We start from the raw sequence: 24145 nt of genomic DNA, 5'->3' as shown, positions 1-24145 counted from the left end.
TCTGCTGTGCCTGCCTTTCTGTCTGGAGGTTTCCAGCTTCTCAAATCAGGACTGATATATCTTCATGCTATGTTTTCACACTTCTCTCATGAGTTTTTCATTCAACTGAGGCTGTAAAAAAAAACCAAAAAAACATTGCACCACAAACATCAGGCAGACATTTTTATTTTTCAATAAATTGAACACTTCTTTTTCGTTCTCATTACAAATATTTTTGATTGGCTGTCAGGAGGACAAAGTAAATGTTCATGACTTGGAAATAATGCCCACAAGTGTGGCTGAATACAAATGCTCGCCTGTCTTCGTAAAAAGTGTCATCGCTATGAATGCTCCCTAGACCATGGCGCTTGCCTCTTTGCAGTGTGTTGTAAAGTTCCGAGGGACGGCTCTGGAACTTCCACGACCAATCAAAGAAAGAGACAGTGAAGGCACAGCCAAAGCAATGAAGCTGGTCAGACTCCATTGCTTATGGATTTTTGTCATTTTTTGGAATGCGTACAAGGAAAGACTTCATTAAAAAAAATCAAATTAAGAAAACACAACATCTACAAAAATGGGAAAATATTTCTAAAAAAATAAATATTCTCATAATATTTATTATCCACAAATATTATGTTTTTGAAATATTTATTTTGATTATAATTACTTGAGTGCTATGCTTTCTCTCCTAAGAAAACGAAGATTTCAGAAACCTTCCAGGGAAAGAAAAGAAAGCCTTGAGCCAGCAGAGGCTCTCACAGTATTTTCAGTACTTGGAGGTAAAAAACGACAGGAGGTCTTATGTCTTGCAAATGAATAGTCAAAGAGTCCATTCTGGGTCAGATTTGGTCTTTTTGTTGAAATGTTAAAATGAAGTGAGTTGGTTTTATGGCTAAGCTACATCACTGCATAAGCTCTGAAGTTCCAAATCAGATGTTATTGTTGGATTTCTGAACATTGAGCTAATTTCTGTTTCATAGATGAAGGTGCGTCGGTATTTCATAAAAGGGAGATCCACAGCGTTGTTGTAAATCACAATTAAATTGAAATTAAAAACGTAATATATGAAAATATACTTCTACTCCTACAGCTGTTGAAAGAAAGCATTAGTGCACACTATTCAAGTAATTTCAGGTATGACAAGACAACGGACTACAAGTAGCTTCTTCCAGGATTACAAAATGTTCATGTGACGTAAAAATCATTTTCTCTATATCCATCACAAGGTGAACACCAGGAATGGGACAGTTTTAAGTCAAAGGCTTAAAAGCTGCATCCCTCACTGGCAGTGACATCTGTGTCTAAATGAACTGCATTCATTTCATGGTCATTTATAGTGCAGCCAAGGGCATGACCTTATTACAAAGTGTTCATCTCAAGAAAAATGGTTAGTAGCTCTAAAACCCAGCATCAAAATTCCAATAGACTAATAGACTGCAAGAGTCTGTAATTGTGCGGCTACAGCGGTAGCATTATCATTTTAATATATCTTTTGTACCGTATTCAGAAGTACATAATGTGCAAGAGATTTGCGCTTCTTAATATTTTGCTTATACATTAACCCATTCATGTCCAACAGCCAGAAGTCAAAGGCCACAGGACGTGTTCAAGGTCCAGTTTTCCAAAAGCATCCTAATGCTAAGATCATTTTAAATGGTAGAGAGAGTGTTCACAGTGATGCTTACCCAAACCTTTAAGAGTCATCTTTGTGCAAAGCTTCTTTCAGAAAACCCAGCCCCAACTGATCTAAAGCAAGTATCTTCAATTCCAGTTCTGGAGGGGCAGTGTGCAGCCCATTTTGGTGATGATTTATAACATGCCCAAACATAATTTGTAATTAACAGACAATTCCATTCAGGTGTGTCTGAATGGGGAAAATGTGCTGGACATCTGCCACCCAAGACCAGACTTGAAAAGAACCCTAATATTAATCAATAATCTAAATAATCTGTAACATTTTTAATATAATAATAATAATAATAATAATAATCATACTGTACTGTTATACCTTGGATTAAAAAATAACTATCTATCTATAAGTTTTTAATTACGTTATTTTCATACTTTAATAAGGAAAATTAGGAAATGCAGGTTGTGTAAAAAAAACCTAAACTATAAGACTATAAAAACTAAAATATTATTACAGTGGCTCAACTGTAAGGAAGCTTGAGAAAGCATCCGCAAGCTTTCACACTCCTAGTGCTGGTGGCATTGTAAGATGCTGTTAACTGGGAATTGGCAATTACAAAACTTAGGAGAAGAAACTTGTGGGTTGGAAGGGGAAAAAACATTGCATATGTGTATATTATATACTGTATATGCTATTCAACTTATTTCAGGTCCATTAATATTTACTTAATACTTAAATACTAATATATTTAATTATTTGTTCGTGCATTTACCACACTGCATTTTGGGTGAAAGAAAATGCAAAAGTTACATTTCCGGACATGAATGGGTTAAAAGATCTTGAACTCTACAATTTTAAGACACCCTAAACCAACCTAACTAAAGAAGTCTTAAGACACTTGAAGTAATCTTCTGGCATTCTTAAACAGAAATCTCCCAAACTACGTAAATATTCACCTGAAGGGAATTCATGACGATCAAGCTGTGTCAGTACAGAGGTCTCAACACACACCACTGTTTCTGCTTCTAAAGGCATGAAATGCACACAGGATGCAAATGAAGGCAAAGGTCTTATGCCCCATCTAGGATCATGCATAAGACAGCTCTTTGGAGATGAATATCCAGTTGAGGATACTTCATCAGCCCTACACAACACACTACGAACAACGCATGAACAAAGTATGGCTCGAACTGCAACACACCACAAGTGCCTTTTCATACCGTGGCGACACAGTCCATGAGAAACAACGTATACATTCACAAGCACACAACCAGACCTGCACATTACAACAACTCCAACATGACATTATACACGCAATGGTTTGACTGAGGTCTCGAGCTGGGAAAACCTTGTAGGGTTAAAAGACCTACAAGTGTGAAATTAAGAAGCAAAAATTAAAAGACCATTAAGTGTTCTAGGGCTAAAATACACACCACATAATGCTGACCACTACGGTCACAAACTGTCCAGCAGGTTTTAGTTTTTCTGACTACTCCAAACATCATCTCAGTAAACATCACAACCTCTGCAAATCCCTAAAACTTCTTTAAAAGAACCTGTCATGTGTTTTTCCAGCCTAATCTCCATGTGCTGCATCTGTAGCATACCACAATAACCTGATGACTCAAAACGCTATTGGAAAGAGAAGCCAATGGGCAGATGCTAAAATGTGTAAATAATGTTTAAAATATGTGAGTATAACAGCATACTGCTCAAACCATACTGGTTAAATGAATGTCCTACCAAAGCTGTTTTTTATAAACTTTTGTTCAATGTAGCAATACAGCAAGATACACTGTGGATGGATACAGATACCGTAAGGTATCATAGAGGTTAGGAAGTAGACTGTAAAATTCAGCACACACCACTAGGCTGGTCACAGTTCCTACAGTACGTACAGATGACTCTTTTTAGTAATTAGGTAGTGTAATGTAGTAACTTTAAGTCAGTAACTTAAATCACTTTACAAAAACTGACAGAATAAGAATGCGATTGCCCAGCTTTGACTGTGGAGTACTTAATGTCTTCAAACATTAATACCAATATGATTCAAATAGTTTCTAGCAAACTATTTGTGACTACTGTCTGGATCTCAAACTGAATTTTTGACAATACTTTTGAAAGATGTTTACAGTGATAAAAAAAAAATAATAATAATAAAAGTTTTTTTCTGATGGTTGTTCTTTAAATTACATCAGAATTCCATGACGAATGGACCAACAGAAATGATCCAAAATGACTTGAAATAAACGTTTTCACACTAACTTCCACTAAAAAGTATTTTTTTTAATTTGTTTTCTCCTGCGAAAGTTTTTGCAATTTGGTGTGGAGTTTACTGTGCGACGATGAGAAAATACTTTTGCCTAAAGAACTGAATTTAGCAACTGCCCAGTGGCTTTACGCGTGTTTCAGTCCCGGAAAATTCCTGGAAAACTGTTTAGGTTAGAGATTAGGCTAAACATGACGATTCCACAGACAACACAGATCACTTTGAGACCAACCCACCCGAGGTAATCGATAAATGGATGCAAGGACTCCGTACACCTTTAGATCCTCTTGGAGAAGGCACACAGCTAGGTCGACCTTTCAAATTTAACCCAGGGATTTTATACCTAGCACAGGATGACGACTAAATGTTCAATAGATGCTTGTCACATGGAGGTCCATGTTCCATGTGTTCTACTGAGAAACATCAACATGACAACACATTTCTAGAGGTGGAAAAATCAGGTCCAGAAAGTAAAAATACTGGGGTAGATTGGGATCATTTTCCACCTCTACACATTTCCAATAAAAAAAAAACAAAAACAAACAACAAAAACAACAGATGAGTGAAGAGCAAACAACACAATCATATGAGGAGGCACTTACAACTAACATTGGGTTCCAATGATGATTCATTCCCCAGGCATGGCCATCACATCGTAATACTGAAACTGAGCAGCAGCAGTGACGGCCTCTGCCTACAAAAGCATTTGTTTTTGGACTTTTCGGCATGTCACGCATGTTAAGCTACACATCTGATGCAGTAGTTTGGACACTCAGTAGCAGCATTAAAATGGAAACGGAATTGAACATCCAGCAATAAAGAAAGAACCGGATAAGTAAATGCATTTCGGGAGCTTCAGGAGGGGAAAAAAACGTCCCCTTATTGTCGCCCCTAAGTGTATAGAGTTTAATGTCTTCATACTCATCCTCAGTAAGGACTGTGGTTTGTTTAATCATTATAGTTTTTGCTTTATTATATATAACAAACTAAGAACACACTATAGTGTCCTTTTCTGCAAGTTAACTTGATCCTCTGATGAAAGTCTTAAGTGACCCCTTTTACAGTGCTCTCAGTTGTGCGGGGGAAGTATGCCTAGTTAAAATATAAAATCTCTTATACTTAAATTAATTAATTATTTTGCCATTTTGACATGACATTTAAATTGAGTAACCATTTGAGCCCTGGGTCTCGTCTACATTTCTAAAAACCCCACACCTACACACACACACACACACACACACACACACACACACACACACACACACACACACACACACACACACACACACACACACACACACACACACACAACCCTCAGAGTGCGTTCACTGCGCCTGCCATATCAAATACCAAAACGTGTTGTGCTATATCAACCTCACACAGACCAGAGAGATGAGACAAAGGGCTCTAAAGAGTTAATGTACACAGAAATGTGCCATTCTATTTTGGCATTTTGAGTGAGAATGTAGCCCACATACAGACAGTTTTGCAGGAGGGGGTGGCAATCACAAGGCTGTCTCCTGCTCCACATTGGTGAGCTTGCAGGAAGGCTGGGCAGTCTGCTCCCCGGACTCGTCCTCCGGGCTTTTGTCTTCATCTTGAAAATGGGCGACACCGTTGCTCTCTTTCTTGTTTGCCATTTGGTAAGACTGCCTTCCCAGAGCTTTTGACTGTGGTGCAGCATGAACAGTATCATTAATTGACATTCAGTAATATGAAATTCGAGTGTGACACTACACAGCCAAACATTAAACTAGCCAAGATTACAAAAATCCAGGACCAGAGACTGTATTCAGTACTCTGTATTGTGTAGCTGAATATGCCTGGACTCAATTCCAGTCTTGGAGGATGGTGTCCAGCACAATTTGGTAATTTCCAATTAGCTGAAAAAGCCTTGGTCTAGGGATTGGGATTACTTCTTACCAAATAGAGCTCATTAATTTACCCTTAGGTTAGGAAGTTACCAAGGATGCAAGAATCCTCTAAAGAGATTCACAGTCTTGGGCCTGGAGCACCACTGCTTATCACAGTTTAGTACTTTCCTGTTCAAACACAGCACTTCAACTCAGGAAAAGAGTTTTAATTAAACAGCTGTTTGGTTGGAACAAGTTTGCTTAGCTGCATTCACACTATTGCAGCAAAAAGGTTTTCCACACATCTCAGTCATTCACTTTTCATAACGTTGTTTCCTTAAAGCCTTACAGGCTATTTTGCTTGGCATTTTATCTGTAGTTCAGGTTTCCATGACTCACTAAATACTTAAAACTGGTGTTGGGGATATGTTTCAGAGTTCCTCTAATGGATGGTTTGACCAGTCGAGAGCTGGAGCAGTTATATTACAGCAATATTCCTGGTGATTGTGTGAACGCTGCTTTAAGCTGCATTTTTATTACAGTGAAGCAAATTACATCATCTGCCGACCAGGTGGCTCCATTGACCATTTTGGGGACAGCTGTCTTATGCCCAATAAGACTGTTGCAACACTGATAGTAAAAATGAAATATTGCAACTGATGCACTATTATCCAGCTGGATGCTTGTACATGTTTTGAATTCATCATTTTTATAAAAATGCATCAAGCTGTGAAATCCTCCATTTTCACTTTCATCACCTGCTTTCAACAATCATCTGTCCAGAAATGCCATATGTGTCCACAGGACTGAATGGAGACTTAACTCCACAGTAATGTAAAAGCAGCATTAGATCAAAGAAAACCACTAAATGGGAATAGCAGGGTTCCTCAAGGGAAAAAGAAAATCTAGGAGTGGAGTACTCTAGAAAGAGGTATGTAACAGCTGGTGGCTTTCAGCATTTTCTTTACCTTGTTTTCCAGAGGAGTAACACAGCAGAGCTTCTCTTTGTAGCGTTCAGGAAGAAAGAAGAGCAACGTACCCAGCACAGGGAAAACGGTACCTGGAGTCAGCTCCTTCTCCTTCCAAGGTCCTGAGCACAAACACAAAAAAAAGATTACTTTTTATAGCTCCTACACTTAAAGGGGAAAAACAAGATTCTGTAATAACTGAAACAGACAAGCTGCATGTTTGCTAAAATAAATGTCTAAGCTCGAGGCCTTAATGTGTAAAACAATCTAACAATCTATCTGGACCCTCATATAAAAGTGTCAGATGAGGATGTAGTCACTTAGCCGGCCTGACATACCAGTGAGAACACTGACCAGCAGTCCCACCACTACTACAGTGGCCGAGTTGTGAGCGCTGTACCACATATATGACAAAGAATAGAGGGCCTGCACTCCAGTAGGCCTGTTGAAATACAAATATAAGAGACAAAATATGCTTATTATTACATCTACTGATAATCTACTGTCATAAAAAATTATTATTATGCATATCAATGAGTAAATGAATGAACTCAACTAGGCAAACACTTCAGTTAATTGAAATAAATGTCAGTAGTGATTACAAAAGCAAGGACCAGAGACTATAGCTAAATGCATCAGGTTTAGAGGTGGACTCTTTAATTCTGGTCCTTAAAGTTGGGGTCCAGCGCAATTTGGTGATTTCCCTGCTCTAACAGATTGACTACACCTGACAATTAACAGTAGATTTGAATCAGGTGCGCTTGACCAGAAAAGCCAAAAACGCTGCAGGAATCCAGCCCTCCAGAAGTGGAAGCGTTCATCCCTACGGACTGGCATTTCATCTATTTACCCTTGAATAAACTTAGAATACTTTAAACAATCACTGCACTGAATGAAACACTAGAAACCATTAGATCAGGTAGTTAACTGATCTAGTTAGTTAACTATGTATATCAATTAATAGTAGTGTACAGTCCCCAACAGCTTTGTCATTAACACTAACTGGTCATGGTACAAAATCATTCAATCGTTTCATTTTATTGCAGCGTTATTTTGCAGCATGTCATTGTTTTAATAAGTAAATGTTTCTTTAAACTAGCCATATTCTGAGCTGTACATGCTGGGTTTGTGACATTTTGGCTCAAGAGAACTGTTAAAATCTGGAAGAGCTTTACTCACGTGAAATAATTGGCTTACAACATATAAGATATGTCATGATCGGCCAAATTAGGTGTTACACTGTTCCCCCAATGCCAAACAGTGCACTGCTATCTAACCTTATATTAGAAAATCTTTGGCTAAACTTTCTCTTCTTCCCTGCGTGGCATAGAAGTGACACACATCACCTAGTGTATATATAAGAAGCAACAGTTCAAAACTTTTAGCTTTTAACTGTTATCTGTACTGCTTTATCACCCTTTCCTAGGGAGTTATTTTAAACATACCTGGGTTTAGGTGAAATGGAAGTCATGAGCGTCGTCATGACTGCAGTTGTGTTTGCCATATCAGGAAAGACAGTAGTGCCAGGCACTGATGGGCCAGCTACTTGCATACGAGAGACAAAACTGCCGATACCAACCCAGAAAGCCATGGCCAGCCCTGCCACCAAGCCAGTCACTGCACCCTGAAATCACATACACAGACAAATTGGTCTGGACTTTATAGCACAATATTTATTCACACATACACACACATACATGGAGTCCTTGGAAAAAAATCTTTTCATTCTCTGTGTAGAATGTTACTTACAATGGAGTTGGCGCAAGGGAAGAACATGCCCAGACAGAAGAGGCCAAGAAGAGGACCACCAACCATTCCAAAAATACTGAGTGCTGCCTACAAAGTGGATACATGGGTAGAGAGACATATATTTACATATATATATATATATATATATATATATATATATATATATATATATATATATATATATATATATATATATATATATATATATAGAGAGAGAGAGAGAGAAAGAGAGAGAGAAAGAATACAGGTATCAGTTCTCAGGTTCCTATATTCTGTAGAATTAGTTTACTTTTCCAGTTATTTTTATTGTTTAACTTTTCTACATTTCAACACTCTACAGTGTCTACAGGGATTAAACACACTTTGCTTCATACCTGCAGCACAGAGCCCATAAGAGATGCGATGTATGCCATAGCCAAACACACCAGCCCATAGCCAAGAGCTGAGATGAACACAACACAGTCACTCATTAAAACACCCTGACATTCACTTCTAGATTGCACAGTGTATTAAATACAGCTGTAGTTGTGTGTTCCCTGAACACAGTGGGAATGCACTGCTCACCAAGGCCTTTGGACATCAGGGTCGCCCGAGCCTCTGTCATAGTGGGAAAATAGGGCTTGATCAGGTCCTCCATGGTAACCAAAGCCAGGGAGTTAAAGGCAGAGGAGATTGTGCTTCAGAAACAAAAGAGAAAGCAGAAACATCAGTGCTGAACAGGGGCAAATGCAGCGCCCTGCATAATATTTCAGACAAAAACTTTTTTTTTTTCTTGATATGCCCCTTCTCCTCCATAGCAAACCAATCAGACGTGATTAAAGTACACATTCCAGACAGACTTACTTCCAGCAGTCATTGCATGCAAGAGATAAGGGGGGATGTGTAAAAAGGTTTGTATCTTCTCTGGCAATGCTTTGCAAAGCCTCTAATGCAGCCATCTTCAGCCCTTTCTTGTTTTAGGGTCTTGTTCCTTTTCAATTTCTCTTCAGCATATAGAAATCATGCTCAGTTGAATTTAAACTGGGTGACTGGCGAGAACTTTCCATTTTTTTACTGTAAAAAACACCCGTGTTGCCTTAGCAGTGTGTCTGGGATCTCTCTGCATTTCTGGTCATAAAGTCTTATAGTAATCTCTGACAAATACACCTCCGCCTCCTGAAGGTTGTTTTTGATCTGTCGGACAGACAATTGCGGACCTTTCTGAAGATTAGTGAGGATACTTCTGCCATCAGTAGTGGAGGTCTCCTTTAGCTTAACAAGTGCATTCTTTCATCTTAAGGATAGGTTTGACCAATGTCTTTAATAGTTTTATTCTCAGGCTCATAACAGCTTCTTTGACTTTTTTTTTGGCACAGCACGTACTTAGTCAACAATGACAACTACACTCCACAGGTGTTTGAAAGCTTTGAAGCAAGCCTAGGTATCTTATTCCTGCACTAACAAAGCAATGCAACACATGAGGCATATGTGAAGCCAAATGTCCCAAACATTATAGTACCCTGCCATGAGGGGGGCTGAAATGCTGTAATTTCAACATGGTAAACACGAAATGAATATCCTTAAAATTAAAGCCTGGATTGTGTACTAATCTAGTCTTGGTTTCATTTGAAATCTTAAACTGGAGCAGACAAGCATGCCAAGGACAAATTTGTCTTTGTCCCAAACATTATAGAGGTCACTGTACATGGTTATCTTTTTTGGCCAGTTCTGAAGCCTTCAGTGAGATACTCCTAGTTAGTTACCTGAGCGCTCCACTGAACAAGCAGGCGACAAACAGGCCAGGCAAACCAGGGAGATCTCTAAGCACATCCATCACAAAGTACAACACCATCTATAATGACACAGTTGAAAGGACATTAACATTAACTAGCTTTTTCTGAAAAGCAAAGTAAACATGGGATCTATAAGAATAAAGAAAAAAACTCCAAAGAAACTAATCTAAAAACAAACAAACAAACAAAAAAACAGAAGCCAGCGTGACTCATACCTGGTCATTGCTCTGGACGTAGCCCTTGTCCAGAGGGCTGTCCTCCCCATAACGAGCGTACATGACCAGACCCATCAGACAGCCCAGTGCCAGAACTATCTGTTGACATGGAAACACCACGTAGCAGGACCTACCATGGAGAAACACGTTAAAGTGTTCATACAGGATTTACCATGAAATGCATTTTTCATCATCTGTGTAAACAAAGGACTGATTGTTTCCAAACAGGCAGAGAGGCCACTTTTTACAGGATGGCATGCAATGTTTAAGGCAGAATTGATTTTAATTTTAATAGAATATTTTGAATACATTTGAGGAAAAAAAACTCGACTTGAATAATATATACAGCACCAGATAAAATGCCGAACACAGTACAGGTGGGCTCACTTCTCACTTAAGAAGTAATTTTAGTCTGGCCAAAGGGGGAAACACATGCCCCTGCTGGAGAAGACACCGGAATACAGCGGTATGTAGAGAGATTTTCCTGTGATTTAAAAACTAGAAAACCCCTCTTCAATGACATAGCTCGAAGATGAAATGAACTACAACTGCTTTGAGGTGGATTTTTGTGGTGGGCTGTTTGAAATGCTAATGCTGGTTTGGTTGTTTATCAGCATATAGATCAGTAGCTAAGAGTAAGGACCGATTCAGCACCACACCACACCATTTCCAATGGCTGTATGCCATATTTGTATATTTGTTGCGCAATGCATGCTGGGTACTGTAGAAAAAATACTGATAAACAAAAATATGAGAATGATATCAAATCAGCAACTCCGTCAAAGCAATAAGGCTGAGGGGCCTATTGATAAACTACAGAATACTATGTAGCCTAAAACCTAGATTTAGTTTGAAATACTTTTTTATGTAAAGGTTTTGTTTAATTAATTTGTTGGTATTGACATAACCTTGACATAACCACTATGTGACAAACATGAATTCAATCAGTTGTATCCAAACATTTGTCTGGTACTGTATACTTATTCATTTGGTTCCTATGTAAGCTGGCGAATAAAGTTTTAGTTTACTGACATGATGGCTTCTTTCTCAGTGCGGGAGCTGAGGTATCTCTGGACCTGAGCCTGGTTCACTCCATAAAGAGCCAGCATGAGGAAGATTCCCCCTACACCCAGAGTCCAGAACGTGTGCCTTTCCAGAGGATCAGGGTTCAGTCTGTCCACACACACAGACGAAGAAGGGGAGAGAGAAAGAAAGAGAGAATCATTATTGATTATGATAATATGATAGTTTTCCCACTCCTCCATGAAGAATTGGGAGGAATATCATGATATCATGTGGTCAAATGAAACCAAAATAGAACTTTTTGGTAAAAACTCAACTTGTTGTGTTTGGAGGAAGAAGTACGCATGAGTTGCATCCCAAGAACAGGACGGGACGACTGATCCGTGTTAAGGGGAGAATAAACGGGGCCATGTATCGTGAGATTTTAGGCCAAAACCTCCTTCCATCAATGAGAGCATTGAAGATGGGACGTGGCTGGGTCTTCCAGCATGACAATGATCCCAAACACACCGCTCGGGCAAAGAAGGAGTGTCTCTGTAAAAAGCATTTCAAGGTCCTGGAGTGGACTAGCCAGTCTCCAGACCTCAATCCCATAGAAAATGTGTAGAGGGAGTTGAAAGTCTGTGTTGCTCAGCAACAGCCCCAAAACATCACTGTTCTAGAGGAGATCTGCATGACAGAATGGGCCAAAATACCAGCTACAGTGTGTGCAAACCTGGTGAAGACTTACAGGAAACTTTTGACCTCTGTCATTGCCAACAAAGGTTATGTAACAGAGTATTGAGTTTAACTTTTGTTATTGATCAAATACTTATTTTCTATCATCATTTACAAATAATTTTTTTAGAGAATCCTACAATGTGATTTACTGGATTTCTTTTTCTCAATTTGACTCTCATAGTTTAAGTTTACCTATGATGAAAATTACAGACCTCTCATCAATCAGTGGCTGACTAAATACTTCTTTGCCCCACTTTATATATAGGACTGTGCAGATTACAAGCCAATGCAATTACATGGCTATGCCTTATGTAATTTATAATATATGTGATTTTGCGATTTTTTTTCACAGCTCATTTCAAACTGACGAACAGCAAAAATGTAATTTCTTGAAAAATAGCTGTCACATAAGTTATAAAATATGGCATATGACATATTTACATGTATGATTTCCTCAGTGCTGTAAATTCCATATCGTTGGCCTCTATTTACATTATCAGCTTTATTTATTTTACTTCATTAATCAGAAACTCTGTTCTGCTTGGACATGATTTTACTCACTCCAGGCCAGAGATGCGACTGCCGTTCTGTGCCTTCCTCCACACCTCACCAATGCCCCCAGCCTGGTGGGCACCCACCACAATCACTGCAAGCTGCCCCGCGAACATCACGATCGTCTGGAACACGTCTGTCCAGATCACGGCTTTCAGGCCACCCTGGACAAGACATAAATACAAAGTCATGGGGCAGAAGTTCATCTGAGCCAGAATTCAGACAAGAAACTGAGTGAAAGTTTCTGAAAACATCAACAACAACCATAACTCCTATGTTGCCACTGTAAATAGGAAACACATGCTTTACAATTGCATTATGTATCAAGAAAGAGATGCTTCAAGCTTACCAGAGTTGTGTAAACAGTGCACACAAGTCCCATTGCCAGGACTGCCCCCCAGAGGTCAAAGCCAGTTACTACAATATACATGAGCAAAGAAGTTAGAAAACTCTTGTGCATTTATCCTCACACTTTGCTGCTCAACTGTGTTTGTTTTGGACTACAATAGCCACTGGGATAAAGGACAACTTAAAAGGACAAAGTAAAAATGTATTTAAATGAATAATTCCTATTACTGAATAAAAATAAATGAAGCAGCATCAATATTCTTCTAAATAAGTTACACAGGGCCTCATTTACCTGCATTTAGTGCAAGAGCAGGGGCATACAGGACCACTCCCATGTAGATTACCTACAGGGACAAAACACAGCATGAAATAAAGACACGGTCTGAAAAGACACAACTGTTAAAGATTACACAAGCAGTAACCTAAGAACTACATCACTAAAACAAATATTGTCCTTTTCAATGCGAACCATGGAGATAAAAACATATTCTCAGCTTTGTTATAAGGTTTGCACCGACCCCAACAAATCTGAGAAAAGGAAAATATTGCTCCAGAACTTGAGCTGCCAAAACCGATCCCTGTTGAAACCTCACTTAAAGGTTCAGATAAAGTATTATCCATGTCGACTCCAGACGCTCACCAAGACCAAACTACTCACCATCTGAAAGATGAAGGTCACAGTGCCACATATTCTCACAGTTTTATTAAAGCGAAGCTCCAGATACTGATAAAAGACAATAAAAAAAACACAAAGATTAGACTTTGACTGTTTGTTAATATGAAACATTCTTAACCTTTCACCCACATAACATGACCATGACAAACGTAAATCTGTGAGAATGCACTGCTTTCTCAGATTATTCTAGCTACTCTTAGGAGAGGTGAGGTTGTATTATGAATAAATATGGCATGCTTGTCTTGTCAGCACCTTCTTAGACATTCACATTTATAAAAGCTGATGATTACATAGCCTAGATTGTACTATTTTTGAGAGTCATTTTGCCAGTGCACTTTTACAAAATCCTACAATGCACTGCAACACACACTTTAACTCCATGTACTCCAGAATACCAACAGAATCATTGAGTCACAAACATATAAAGCCCATATAAAGTAAAATTATTCCCTTGGATCCCAAATTTTGCTCTCTGTAAACAGTGTTGCAGAGCTAGCCGCTCAAGCTCATTCATTTTCACAAGATAAGTACATCTAACCCTAAATCGATAAATGCATATTAACTGTGGCCCAGATTACTGCTGTTCTCTTTCCTGGTCAATTTAAAGTAAAAGCATAGTGCAGAGGTATCTAGCTTAAGTTGCAATAACATATACATTGAGTTTAACTGCCTTGTATACAAATTTAACTGCCTTGTATACTGTATCTTTCCTACTGTTTTTCCCCCATTCTCATACTCAATGTATTCAAACAATTTAACCCTATTGAAGTGGTGGAAATGAGTTAGTCACATGAGACAGGGAAGCTGGGTGGTTTCAGGGGTCAGAATAGGGTGTGTTTAAATCTAAATGGGACGGCCCTGACAGAGATAACCATTATACCAGTTTTCTCGGTAAAGTGGGTAAGTTATATCTTTACAAGCTGCTCTGAGCACAGTTAAAATCAGAGGAAGGATTCCTGGCTTCAGATAAGTGACATTATCATTTTTGGTAAAATGGTGTTTTGCTAGTTTAAAGGTTTTAGAGTGCCTTTCATTGAATGTAGTTGTGATACCAAACACAGTGGAAAACAAACACAGAATTTTAATAAAATAAGCTAAAATAAATGAAAATAAAAATATGAAAAGAATTAAATGTGACATCACATGTTCAGGACATCAGAGCTAATACTACCATATATTACATAATCATATATTAAGAGAATATATATGTCATATATGTCACAAAAATAATGAATAGGTTAAAGAATCAATGTTGTACATGTTGTGGTTTCACATAACCGAAAATGCCAATTTCAATGTTATTATTTACGCTACTCTTTAGCTTTTGAACTACAAAAAAGCTGATGCTAAAGTGTAATGTATGCATTTCTATTTATTATTAATAATGATATTAACCATTATTTATACTTAATGCCAAAAATTAAAGCTTATTTAAATGATATATTTTACTTTTTCTTAACTTTAAGTATACTTACTACTTTGCTTTGGTAGTTTGTAGTTTAGAAAGTCAAATATTTTTAAGTAAATTAGAGTATCTGTACTTTTATTTAAGTGTGTGGATTTCTGTAATTTTGCCACCTTCAATAGTCAAAAATCATTACAACAAAAAAAAAAAAAACAAGATAAACCTGACATTTGTATATGTCTATGTGCATTAAGCTCAGACTAAAAAAATATCTGCTATGTAGTTTTCGTTTAGCTAGTTAATGACTCTCCAAGTCTGGGCTAATTTAAAGTGAATTCCTTCACACTTAAATCCCACACTGTCGGAATACCTTTACCAGAAATGTGTGGGTTATGCCTCATTCACCTACAATACTTATATTATACTCAAACATTTAAGTCAATGTGAACGTGTAAACAGGGCTTAAGCAATTTATAACTGTGAGTCCCCAAACATAGGTGTTGCACACTTCTAAGTAGTGAAGGTAAGTCAGAAAGGACATGGCAGCTACCTGGTAGGCGCTGGAAAGGCGCAGACGGTAGAAAACAGGTATGAAGACATGTGCGGGAATGAGCAGACCCAGGAAGTATGAGCAGCCCAGGAACCAGTACTGCGTGCCATGGGTGTAGATTTCTGATGGCGCACCCAGGATTGCCACTGCTGACTGGAAGGTGGCCAGTAATGAGAGGGACACGGGGAGGCAGCTCATGCTGCGGTCAGCCAGCAAAAACTCCTGTGTGGTCTTCTGGCGCCCCCCCGAGAAGGCGTAGAACAGGCCTATGCCTGTCGAGGCCACCAGTAGCAGGGCAAAGATCACATAGTCCACTGTGGTGAAGTGCATCTGGACTACGTCCCCCATGATGTTTGATGGATACAGGGGGAAGGCACAAGGAGAGGCCACAAACTGCTTAGCGGAGTGCCAGTGAATGGATGTCCATGGATTCTTCACAAATGCCTCTGTAAAGGATTAAACAGCGTGCTGTGGTAAATGATCCACTTCAGAACTATTTTAAAAGAAACGCAGACACATTCGCAGACTAACTCAGACAGCCCAGGCCAAAAGTTATTGTTAGCCTGGTATTCTGAGGACATGGCTGAAGCCTGAATATAATCCTGCCTTATATTATATTATTCTATTATATTATATTTTGGGACTGCAGAGGCTCAACAAAACGACCACCCAGTCACGACAGCCCAGTGAGTCCAGAAATCAACAAGAATTAATAAGGAACTGAGCAGGCAATCACACTGCAGCCAAATGCCTAGACAACCATTATTCAGACTTAATGTCTTTATTACAAATAAGCCGTGACAACTGAATTTTACATATATACATATAAACAGTTACTCTAAGGGGACAGAAATGTAATTTATTCCTACATAAAAATGGACTGTGACATGACACTGCATTATACTTTTAACAACTCTTTTAGAATTCCATTTCGATCAAAGGTAATTCGTTAGCAAACTGAAAAGCTTTGTCCTATGAGCCAGAGAAAGTCAGTGAAAGAGACAGAGAGACCTACCTTTAGAATTCTTCAGAAGGGATCTGCGCAATGTGGAGAGGTCAGCTTTTTCTTCCAGACATTTAAAGGGGCAGGGACAAGGCGTTCCTCACTGAGGACGACCAACAGCTGCAGCTGGAGGAGGGAAAAGAACAATAATGACAGCAGCCTGGACTAAACAAAAAAATAAAAGAAACAAGAGCAAAAACTGATGGTGGTAACTACTAAAGTAGTAGTGCTTAGCTGCGGAGTTAAAGATGACTACCCAAACAATGTGCTGCATAGTTGCCCTTACAAAGCACCAGGACACCATCCACAGAAAACAGGCCATCAGCTCATATTTATTACAGCTCCACAGAAAGGCAGAACAGGAATGTGTGCTGGTCTTGTGAGACAGAACGTATTTCATTAAACTCTAAGCCACGTGGCTAGGTGCTATGATCCTCCTACCTGCCTTTATAACAGCTCACAGACACGGATACTAGCTTAGTGCCACTGTAGGTCTAACATTTGTTTTGTTAAAGTAATGCTACAGAATTGTAAAACGGTGAAGCCCTTTTTCGTAATGACTAGGCTTAACTAAATTGGCCTACACTGTTAAAAGTATAAGATCCTGGAAAACGTTTGGAGGTTCTTCCATTTGAAATGATGGAGGAACCTTCAGGGAACCTTCAGGTTTTAAGAAGAAAAGGGTTCATTGAAGGTTCCTCAGAGCACCTTAAGAGGTGCTCCACAGTTTTAAACTGAAGAACCTCCAAGAGTACATGTACTTATGTCCCGTCCCTACTCTGGCCTCAACCTCTACTGAATACAGAGTGTTGCTAGGATAATACTGCATTCTGTCACGGCCGGGCCATGAGAAAAGAAATACACTTTGTTCCTGCTAGAGGCACAACGAACATTAACAGCAGCTGGAGTGAACTTACAAAATACCTAAGTGTATTTAATCTCCGTGGAATTTCATTTACCGCCTCTAATGTGGAGACCTTGTTAAAAACACTGATTCATAACTCTTTTATGATCTCGGTTATAGAGTCGTGAAGCTGATATGCGCGGCTTATGGCATATTTTACATCTCTGTAATAGATTTACTTCTTCACACAAGATCTTGTGATCGATAGAAAGTGACGCTTGGGTCAGTGCAGCTCAATTAAAAAGCACATGGTGAAAATCAATAACATCATGGTGGTCAAGATAAGCTTACAAAATTGGACAGATAGCAGAGTGATAGTGAGCCGGGGTTCTTCATATGTCATTTCTATGCAGAAGATAAAAGCTCTAAACACAAAAGAGCTCCCCATTCATCACAGGTCTGCCGCAAGCACCTGCAGCTGTGAACCGCTTTATCTGTGGTCATGAGGTTTCCACATATCAAACTGAGGAATCGCGTCACAGCATTGTGTCTGTTTGATTTTCCTAAGCTTCAGTGATCAAGCCCAGAAATGAACCTAATCTCAGCCATTAAAGACAGCTTATGAGTCATCGACCAGAAGCAGAGGTGCCCCACCATCTTAATACACAATGTACCCTGACAGAGGTAATCATACAGTAAATGTCTGCCACTCCAGGACCTGCAAAACCCAGTAAAATCCAGTCTCATCCATGATACAGGCCTCCCGGACAGGACCGCCCCCAGGCCAGCAGCCAGTATGTTTACTACACAGCTATATGGCCCCTTTTTTATATTTATGATAAGCAGCTCTTTAGTACGCCAGTTTGTGGCTGTGCTATTTAAAATCATAGGCGTGTATGAGCTAAGGCCTTTCTTATGTAATCTATTCTGAGAGCGGGTGAGCAGCCAGTGCTACAGAGATACAATTAGGTAGCACACACAGCACTTTACTCGACACCACAGAACATAAATAAAGAACGCAGTACAACATCTTTGTGGCCAACACTTAGAAATAGTACTGGAGCATTTTTGATATTTCAATATATATATCCATTTACACAAATGGTATTGAGATATGCCTAAGAGAATATTTCTTTTATTGTTATAAAAAAAAGATATATGGTTTAACATTGAAAATGTGGGTTGGTGTAGATATTGGATATGTTGCATGCACCTTTCTGGCAATGTTGATACTGATACATAAACATTTTTAAAAAATCGAGCCCTGTTCTATTTGTTCCTATTTACTTTTTTTTTTTTAGAAAAGCATTTATCTGTTTAAAATAAAGCATAATAATACTACAATAATAAAAATGAGGATTGCCTTGATGTAGATTTTCCCCCGCAATCTGATTAGTGCACCTTAAAGGTGACAACTTACAGTCCTTTTCACAGTTTACACAGATCCCTGGGGTCTTAATAAAAGGTCTATGACTTGCTGTGGTCAAAAAGACACAAAGATCCAGTAGCCTGGTACCCTTCCCGCCCTGTCTAAATTTAAATGAAATAGCTACTTCTATACTACTGCAGTGTTGTGAATGCACGGCTCACATCAAGTCTACTCAGCTCTGCACGCAAACCATCATTAATGCACTTACCTTTGGCATCACTGTTACTGACCTGCTTTTTAGTATTGAATCAGAGGTTTTAAAAGCTAAAAAAGACAAAATGTTGACCGTGTGTAACATCAGAATGGCCTGAGGAAGGTCGTTGGTAAATGCAGCAAGCCCATTTCCTTACTGAGGCTTTAAATAGCACAAGTAAAAATCAGAGGCTGGCATTTGACCCTGTAGCCTTTCACATCTCCCACTGGTAGAAAGAGCTCCTACAGAACACAGAGATTAATATCTATTTAAAGGGGAAAGAAATTCTACCAGTCAGCATTAATATATTTATATTAATTATTCCTTCTTGTTTTTTGTTTTTTTTAGATAAACAGCTTCTTACTAACATTTTCATTTGTTGTACTTGTGTTATTGCTATTACATACTACTCTCTTGTTAAAGAATAAATATAACTATTTATATTATATTGTTTGTATTGAAATTTGCCTGTATGGATTGCTGTGATGTAATTCAACATGGGGATGACTCAAATTGGGCTTCACATCACTCAAAAAGATATGGAATTTACTTTAAAGGTTTTGTCAAGTCTCACAGACACTTTTTGTCAAGTTCATACAGTCTCCAAAGGAAAGTTCTGGTTTACAGAATGGTCAGTACATACGCCTTACTGGCAAATATCACAGCTTGTAAATGCTTTTTGTAGCAGCCAAGTCTTTTAGTTCTTGTCATTCTTGCAAAAGGTTTCTAGCTCTGTGAGATTCTAGGGCCTTCTTGAATCTTGCGCACGGCTCTTCTGAGGTCCATTCACGGATTTATGATGGTTAGGCCAATGAAATACAGTGAAGTGTCTGATTTATTGATCAGGGTTTGATCTATGCAGTAAAACTCACTTTATCACGTACTGTGGAATGAACAACTTTTCTGGTCAAAATTTCTGTTACTATGAGTAGGAAAGTGGGTAAGATTATCTTGAAAAGACAACACCACACAACTGACTTTGTGTCTTTTTTAAGGTTTGGAGATTTGTTGAGTAACTTAAAGAAGAGGAAACTGATTAAAAACCAATAACGGTTTTTAATCAGTTTCCAATTATTAATGGTCATTATTAATGGTAACCAATAATCCAAATAATTCTCAGTTGTGTTTTTCTTAAATGTTCTACCATTTTTTGGAAATAAAGATAAACCTACATGCCACCACAGTAAACCAAAAAACTACAGACCCACTTTTAATGTGAATTGTTTTTAAACCGCTTGTTACTGTGATTTTTGAGGTAATAAAATTCTTTTTTTTTCTGTGAATGTGGCGGAACAGTCATGAATCCAGAAAAAGCCAGAAAGAAAGAAGAGCTCTGTACACATAGTATACATGAACATTCACATACAAACACAAAAACATACACAGGGACTCATCAGCAACTTCCACTATTTTGCCAATAATCTAAAGTATTATAAAAAGCCCAAAACCAGCGCAGCTGTCAGGCTCATGTGCAGCTGCTGCAGAGCTACTCTTTTGCCAATGCTTTTCTTAGAGAAGATTACATGAACTGTGTGTGCGCAATTGAATTGCCTGTATTATCAGTGTTTAAATGTGTCATTTCTTAATTACATCCCCTTGTATAGCTGGTGTGTTTACATAGAGTCACATAGCAGCATAGGCACAGACACCAAAACCTGTGCACTAACGTCAACTGCAGTCGTTTTGCTCTGCATCATGAATTGCATGAAGTGCATGGATCATTTTCTAGTGTGTACAGAGCTGGTTCAGTGATGCTGAAAATGACACAGCTTGCTCCGCTCACTGACTACTAAATCAATGCCATGATCAATATTGCCATTTTAAAAGGAAATTTCATTGACTTTTCAACATTTCTGCAGAAATCATTTGTTAATATGAAAGCCACGTTGATGGGGTGGTGCAAAATGCAGTATGGTAAAGAAGTCAGAAATGTTCACAGTGGTGGTGAAAGGACCCAGATCTCTGATATGTTACACGTTTAACTGTCACAATACTCTAACTGAGACTTTACAGTAGTTTATCATATCGTTTTAGAGGAGGTGAACATACAGAGTGTTGTAAGACAAACCAGTATGCAAAACAAAAAGTATATGTTTCATACCTGACAAAGTCAGGCTAAAATATTTGGACTGTGACAATTGAGTCTGTGTGTCAATTTCAATCAAAATGTGGTTTAGACGTAGACTTTTAGGTTTCATTTTCACAGGCTCATCAGTAAGTGGATAAAATAAATAAATCAAATTTAAATAAGATTTTTAATTATTAATTATTAATAAATGCCAGTAACCTAATTCCACTGGCAGCCATAACAGTGCCTCCACCATGTTTGACAGAAGGTGTGCGATACATCACCAGTACTTGGGAGATGTTTTTTTTTTCTACTTGTCTCATCTGACTTTTTTGTATTCTGTGTTACCAGCGACGTGCATCTTGAAGGTTGTAGACTTTTACATGACATGGCAGTACATTTCAGACTGTTATTTATTTTAGAAAAACAGCTGCTAGGAGTACCGCACTAACCTGTGCTGCACTCTACTTTGTTTAACATGGTATGCACATTTTATTGCACACCTACTTCCCACTACTGTCGTAGTCTCTGTTTTATTTCTTTACACTTTCTCGGCTGCACTGTTTGCGTTGCATTGTGTGTTGCACCGTGGTCCTGGAGGAGCGTGGATTCGTTTCACTGTGTACTCTGTATATAGCTGAAATGACAATAAAGCCTCTTGACTTGACCGGACTTATCTACTCCTAACATTTCTGCTATTTCTGCTTGGTTGTTTCAGCCTAGGACGACGGCCTCCTTCACTCCTTCGCATCAACACCACATTTTAAGAGTTCCTATGAACAGCTACCAAACATCAATGCAAACCTCCAGACCCTTTTATCTCCTTAATTCATTAAACGAACAGCCCATACCTGCCATGAAACTGCTTATCAGTCACTGTCCGATTACCTCTGAGCCTGTGGAAATGGAGGGACTATATAAAGATAGCTGTAATCCCAAACGATTCAAAGTTTACACAATCATATCTCCATTGCTTCATTCAGATCCACTGAGGTACTGGGGAGGGGGGGAGGGGGGGAGGGGGGGGGTACAATTACTGTGTCTCAGTCCAAATACTTCTGGACCTGACTATACAGGTACACAGGAGGCACATGCAGGATCACGTGTGGTTCTGGATAGTAAATAAGAGGTCAATGTTTGAGTTGTAAACATTGCGTCCGCTGGTATCTTTCACCAGCACTGTGGACAAATCTGCGGCTGCAAAAGTTTCTCCGGAACATCAAAACAATGTGAATGACGGTTTACATCTCAACGGTTAAATATGCGGCAGTTAGAAATGATGAAACTCCTCTCATACTGACCTGATCTGAGATCTAGCTAGCTACCTTACCAACGCGCCCCTGAGAGCTAACTAACGAAACTGCTGGAGCAGGACACTGAACCCCACGCCGTCTGTGCCTGTGGTCAGATATCCCTCGACTGAACTGCGGCACCAGGGCCTGTCTGGACTCAACGGGTCTCCCGTGGACTGTAATCCTAGGACTATCGCTTATACCCTGCTGGTGTGTTTGAGAGAGCGACGACCTCGACCTCCGCGAGCCCTCGTGCTCGTGTTGTTGTGAGGCGAAAACACACGACGGATAAAAACCCGCCTCGCGCGAAAACCCCGATCTAATCCGAGCAAACCGCAACTGGACCGGGTCGTGTCTCGGTTTCAACCACGAGTTTGAAACGAGGAGTGCCGAAACGTTACGGAAAAGGCTCGGAAGACGTCGAGGCAACGTGCAGCTGCAGCTAAGATCACGTTAGCCTTCTAACGTCAGTCAGTCACGACGAGCCACCGGCAACGGCTCGCTTCACCGACAACACGGGCACCGAAAATGAGCTTGTTTTGAACCCGGGTGCGGGGGCTGGCTCCGGTTACACTGAGTGAACGCTGCGGTAATCACAGCTCCTCTCACACACAGGCGAAGCGCCGTTTCCCGGCCGGCCGCAGCATCGTTAGTTCATCCACGGCGGAACGAGCAGCGCGGTCCTGAGCTGAGGAGAGTGTGCCCCGCTGCAGGGGTCTCCGCTCCAACTGTCAGTGTCAGTGAAGCAGGAAACCCACCTCAGGAGCCAGCTTGGCTGCCCTGTCACGACACACCGACAGCGGACTGTAAACGGGGTTTAATGCGACAACGGGAGCGAATAGTAGCTAGCTCCTTACCTTTCAAGAGGAGGTGGCTGTTGGGTAGCGTGTGAGTGTGTGCGCGCGTGTGTGCTGGATTGGACTGAGGTCACTGTGGTGGACCGGCCCACTTGCCCTGACATCACGGGCAACACGTGCTTCTTCCGTCGCCAAAGATGAACATCATCAGGGTTCAAGGTTGGAACCAGCATTTCTGTACAGGCTCTGTTGTAATTAGCTGTAAAACTGGCTATATATATATATACAAAATCATTCTTGTAAATATTACGTTCAGGAGTGTTCAGTACCAGTCCTAGAGATCTAGAGGCCTGTCATTATGTGGATCCACTGGATTAACTGCCCAGAAATCCCTGCTTTTTAAACAAATGACTTCCAGTTCATCATATGTCAGTGCACAAATGTAACCATTCCTGATGCACACTCGTTTTTCTGCTGTGCTGCATCATTTCCCACGTAAAACCAAAGAACAAAAGGTCCAGGTGTTGATTTTAGCTCTTATGTGTACTTGAAATCTGTCACGTTTGAAAAAAAAAAAAAAAAAAGGTTAGCAAAGCATTACCCGGGAACATACCCAGAGTCTCATGATGCTGGGTACTGTCCCTGGTATGTTTTTTTTTTTTTTTTCAAATTTTAAGGTAAAGAAAGGTTTTGGACCATCATTACCACACACATCTCAACGTGAGTAGCTATAATTCTATCCAAAAAAATGGTATGTTTTTCAGATGCAGGCTACTGAAGCAGTTATGTAATTTCTTTCTGTTCCACTTT

General features: G+C 39.5%; 1 protein-coding gene across 3 annotated transcripts; it reads right to left on the bottom strand.

Annotated features, from left to right (window-relative positions):
• Positions 1 to 149: 149 nt before the first annotated feature.
• On the bottom strand, positions 150 to 23494 carry slc5a6a (solute carrier family 5 member 6a). Of its 3 annotated transcripts, none has more exons than XM_072680621.1 (17): positions 23396 to 23494; positions 16725 to 16838; positions 15710 to 16155; positions 13737 to 13802; positions 13371 to 13422; positions 13080 to 13147; positions 12740 to 12894; positions 11468 to 11608; positions 10436 to 10565; positions 10191 to 10279; positions 9013 to 9125; positions 8823 to 8890; positions 8449 to 8535; positions 8145 to 8323; positions 7038 to 7141; positions 6700 to 6821; positions 150 to 5548 (listed from the first exon to the last, which is right to left on the bottom strand). In XM_072680621.1, the coding sequence occupies exons 3-17, from the start codon at positions 16055 to 16057 to the stop codon at positions 5384 to 5386; spliced, it is 1887 nt and encodes a 628-aa protein (XP_072536722.1). In that variant the 5' UTR covers positions 16058 to 16155; positions 16725 to 16838; positions 23396 to 23494; the 3' UTR covers positions 150 to 5383. The 3 variants fall into 3 exon arrangements, with proteins under 3 accessions (XP_072536722.1, XP_072536740.1, XP_072536731.1); XM_072680639.1 differs by lacking the exon at positions 23396 to 23494 and adding an exon at positions 22098 to 22114; XM_072680630.1 differs by lacking the exon at positions 23396 to 23494 and adding an exon at positions 16999 to 17050.
• Between the last annotated feature and the right edge of the window lie 651 nt (positions 23495 to 24145).

Source organism: Salminus brasiliensis, chromosome 1, assembly GCF_030463535.1.
Source record: "Salminus brasiliensis chromosome 1, fSalBra1.hap2, whole genome shotgun sequence".
NCBI classification, from domain to species: domain Eukaryota; kingdom Metazoa; phylum Chordata; class Actinopteri; order Characiformes; family Bryconidae; genus Salminus; species Salminus brasiliensis.
Note: the sequence above shows the minus strand (reverse complement) of the source record. Positions and strands in the feature narration are given on the sequence as shown.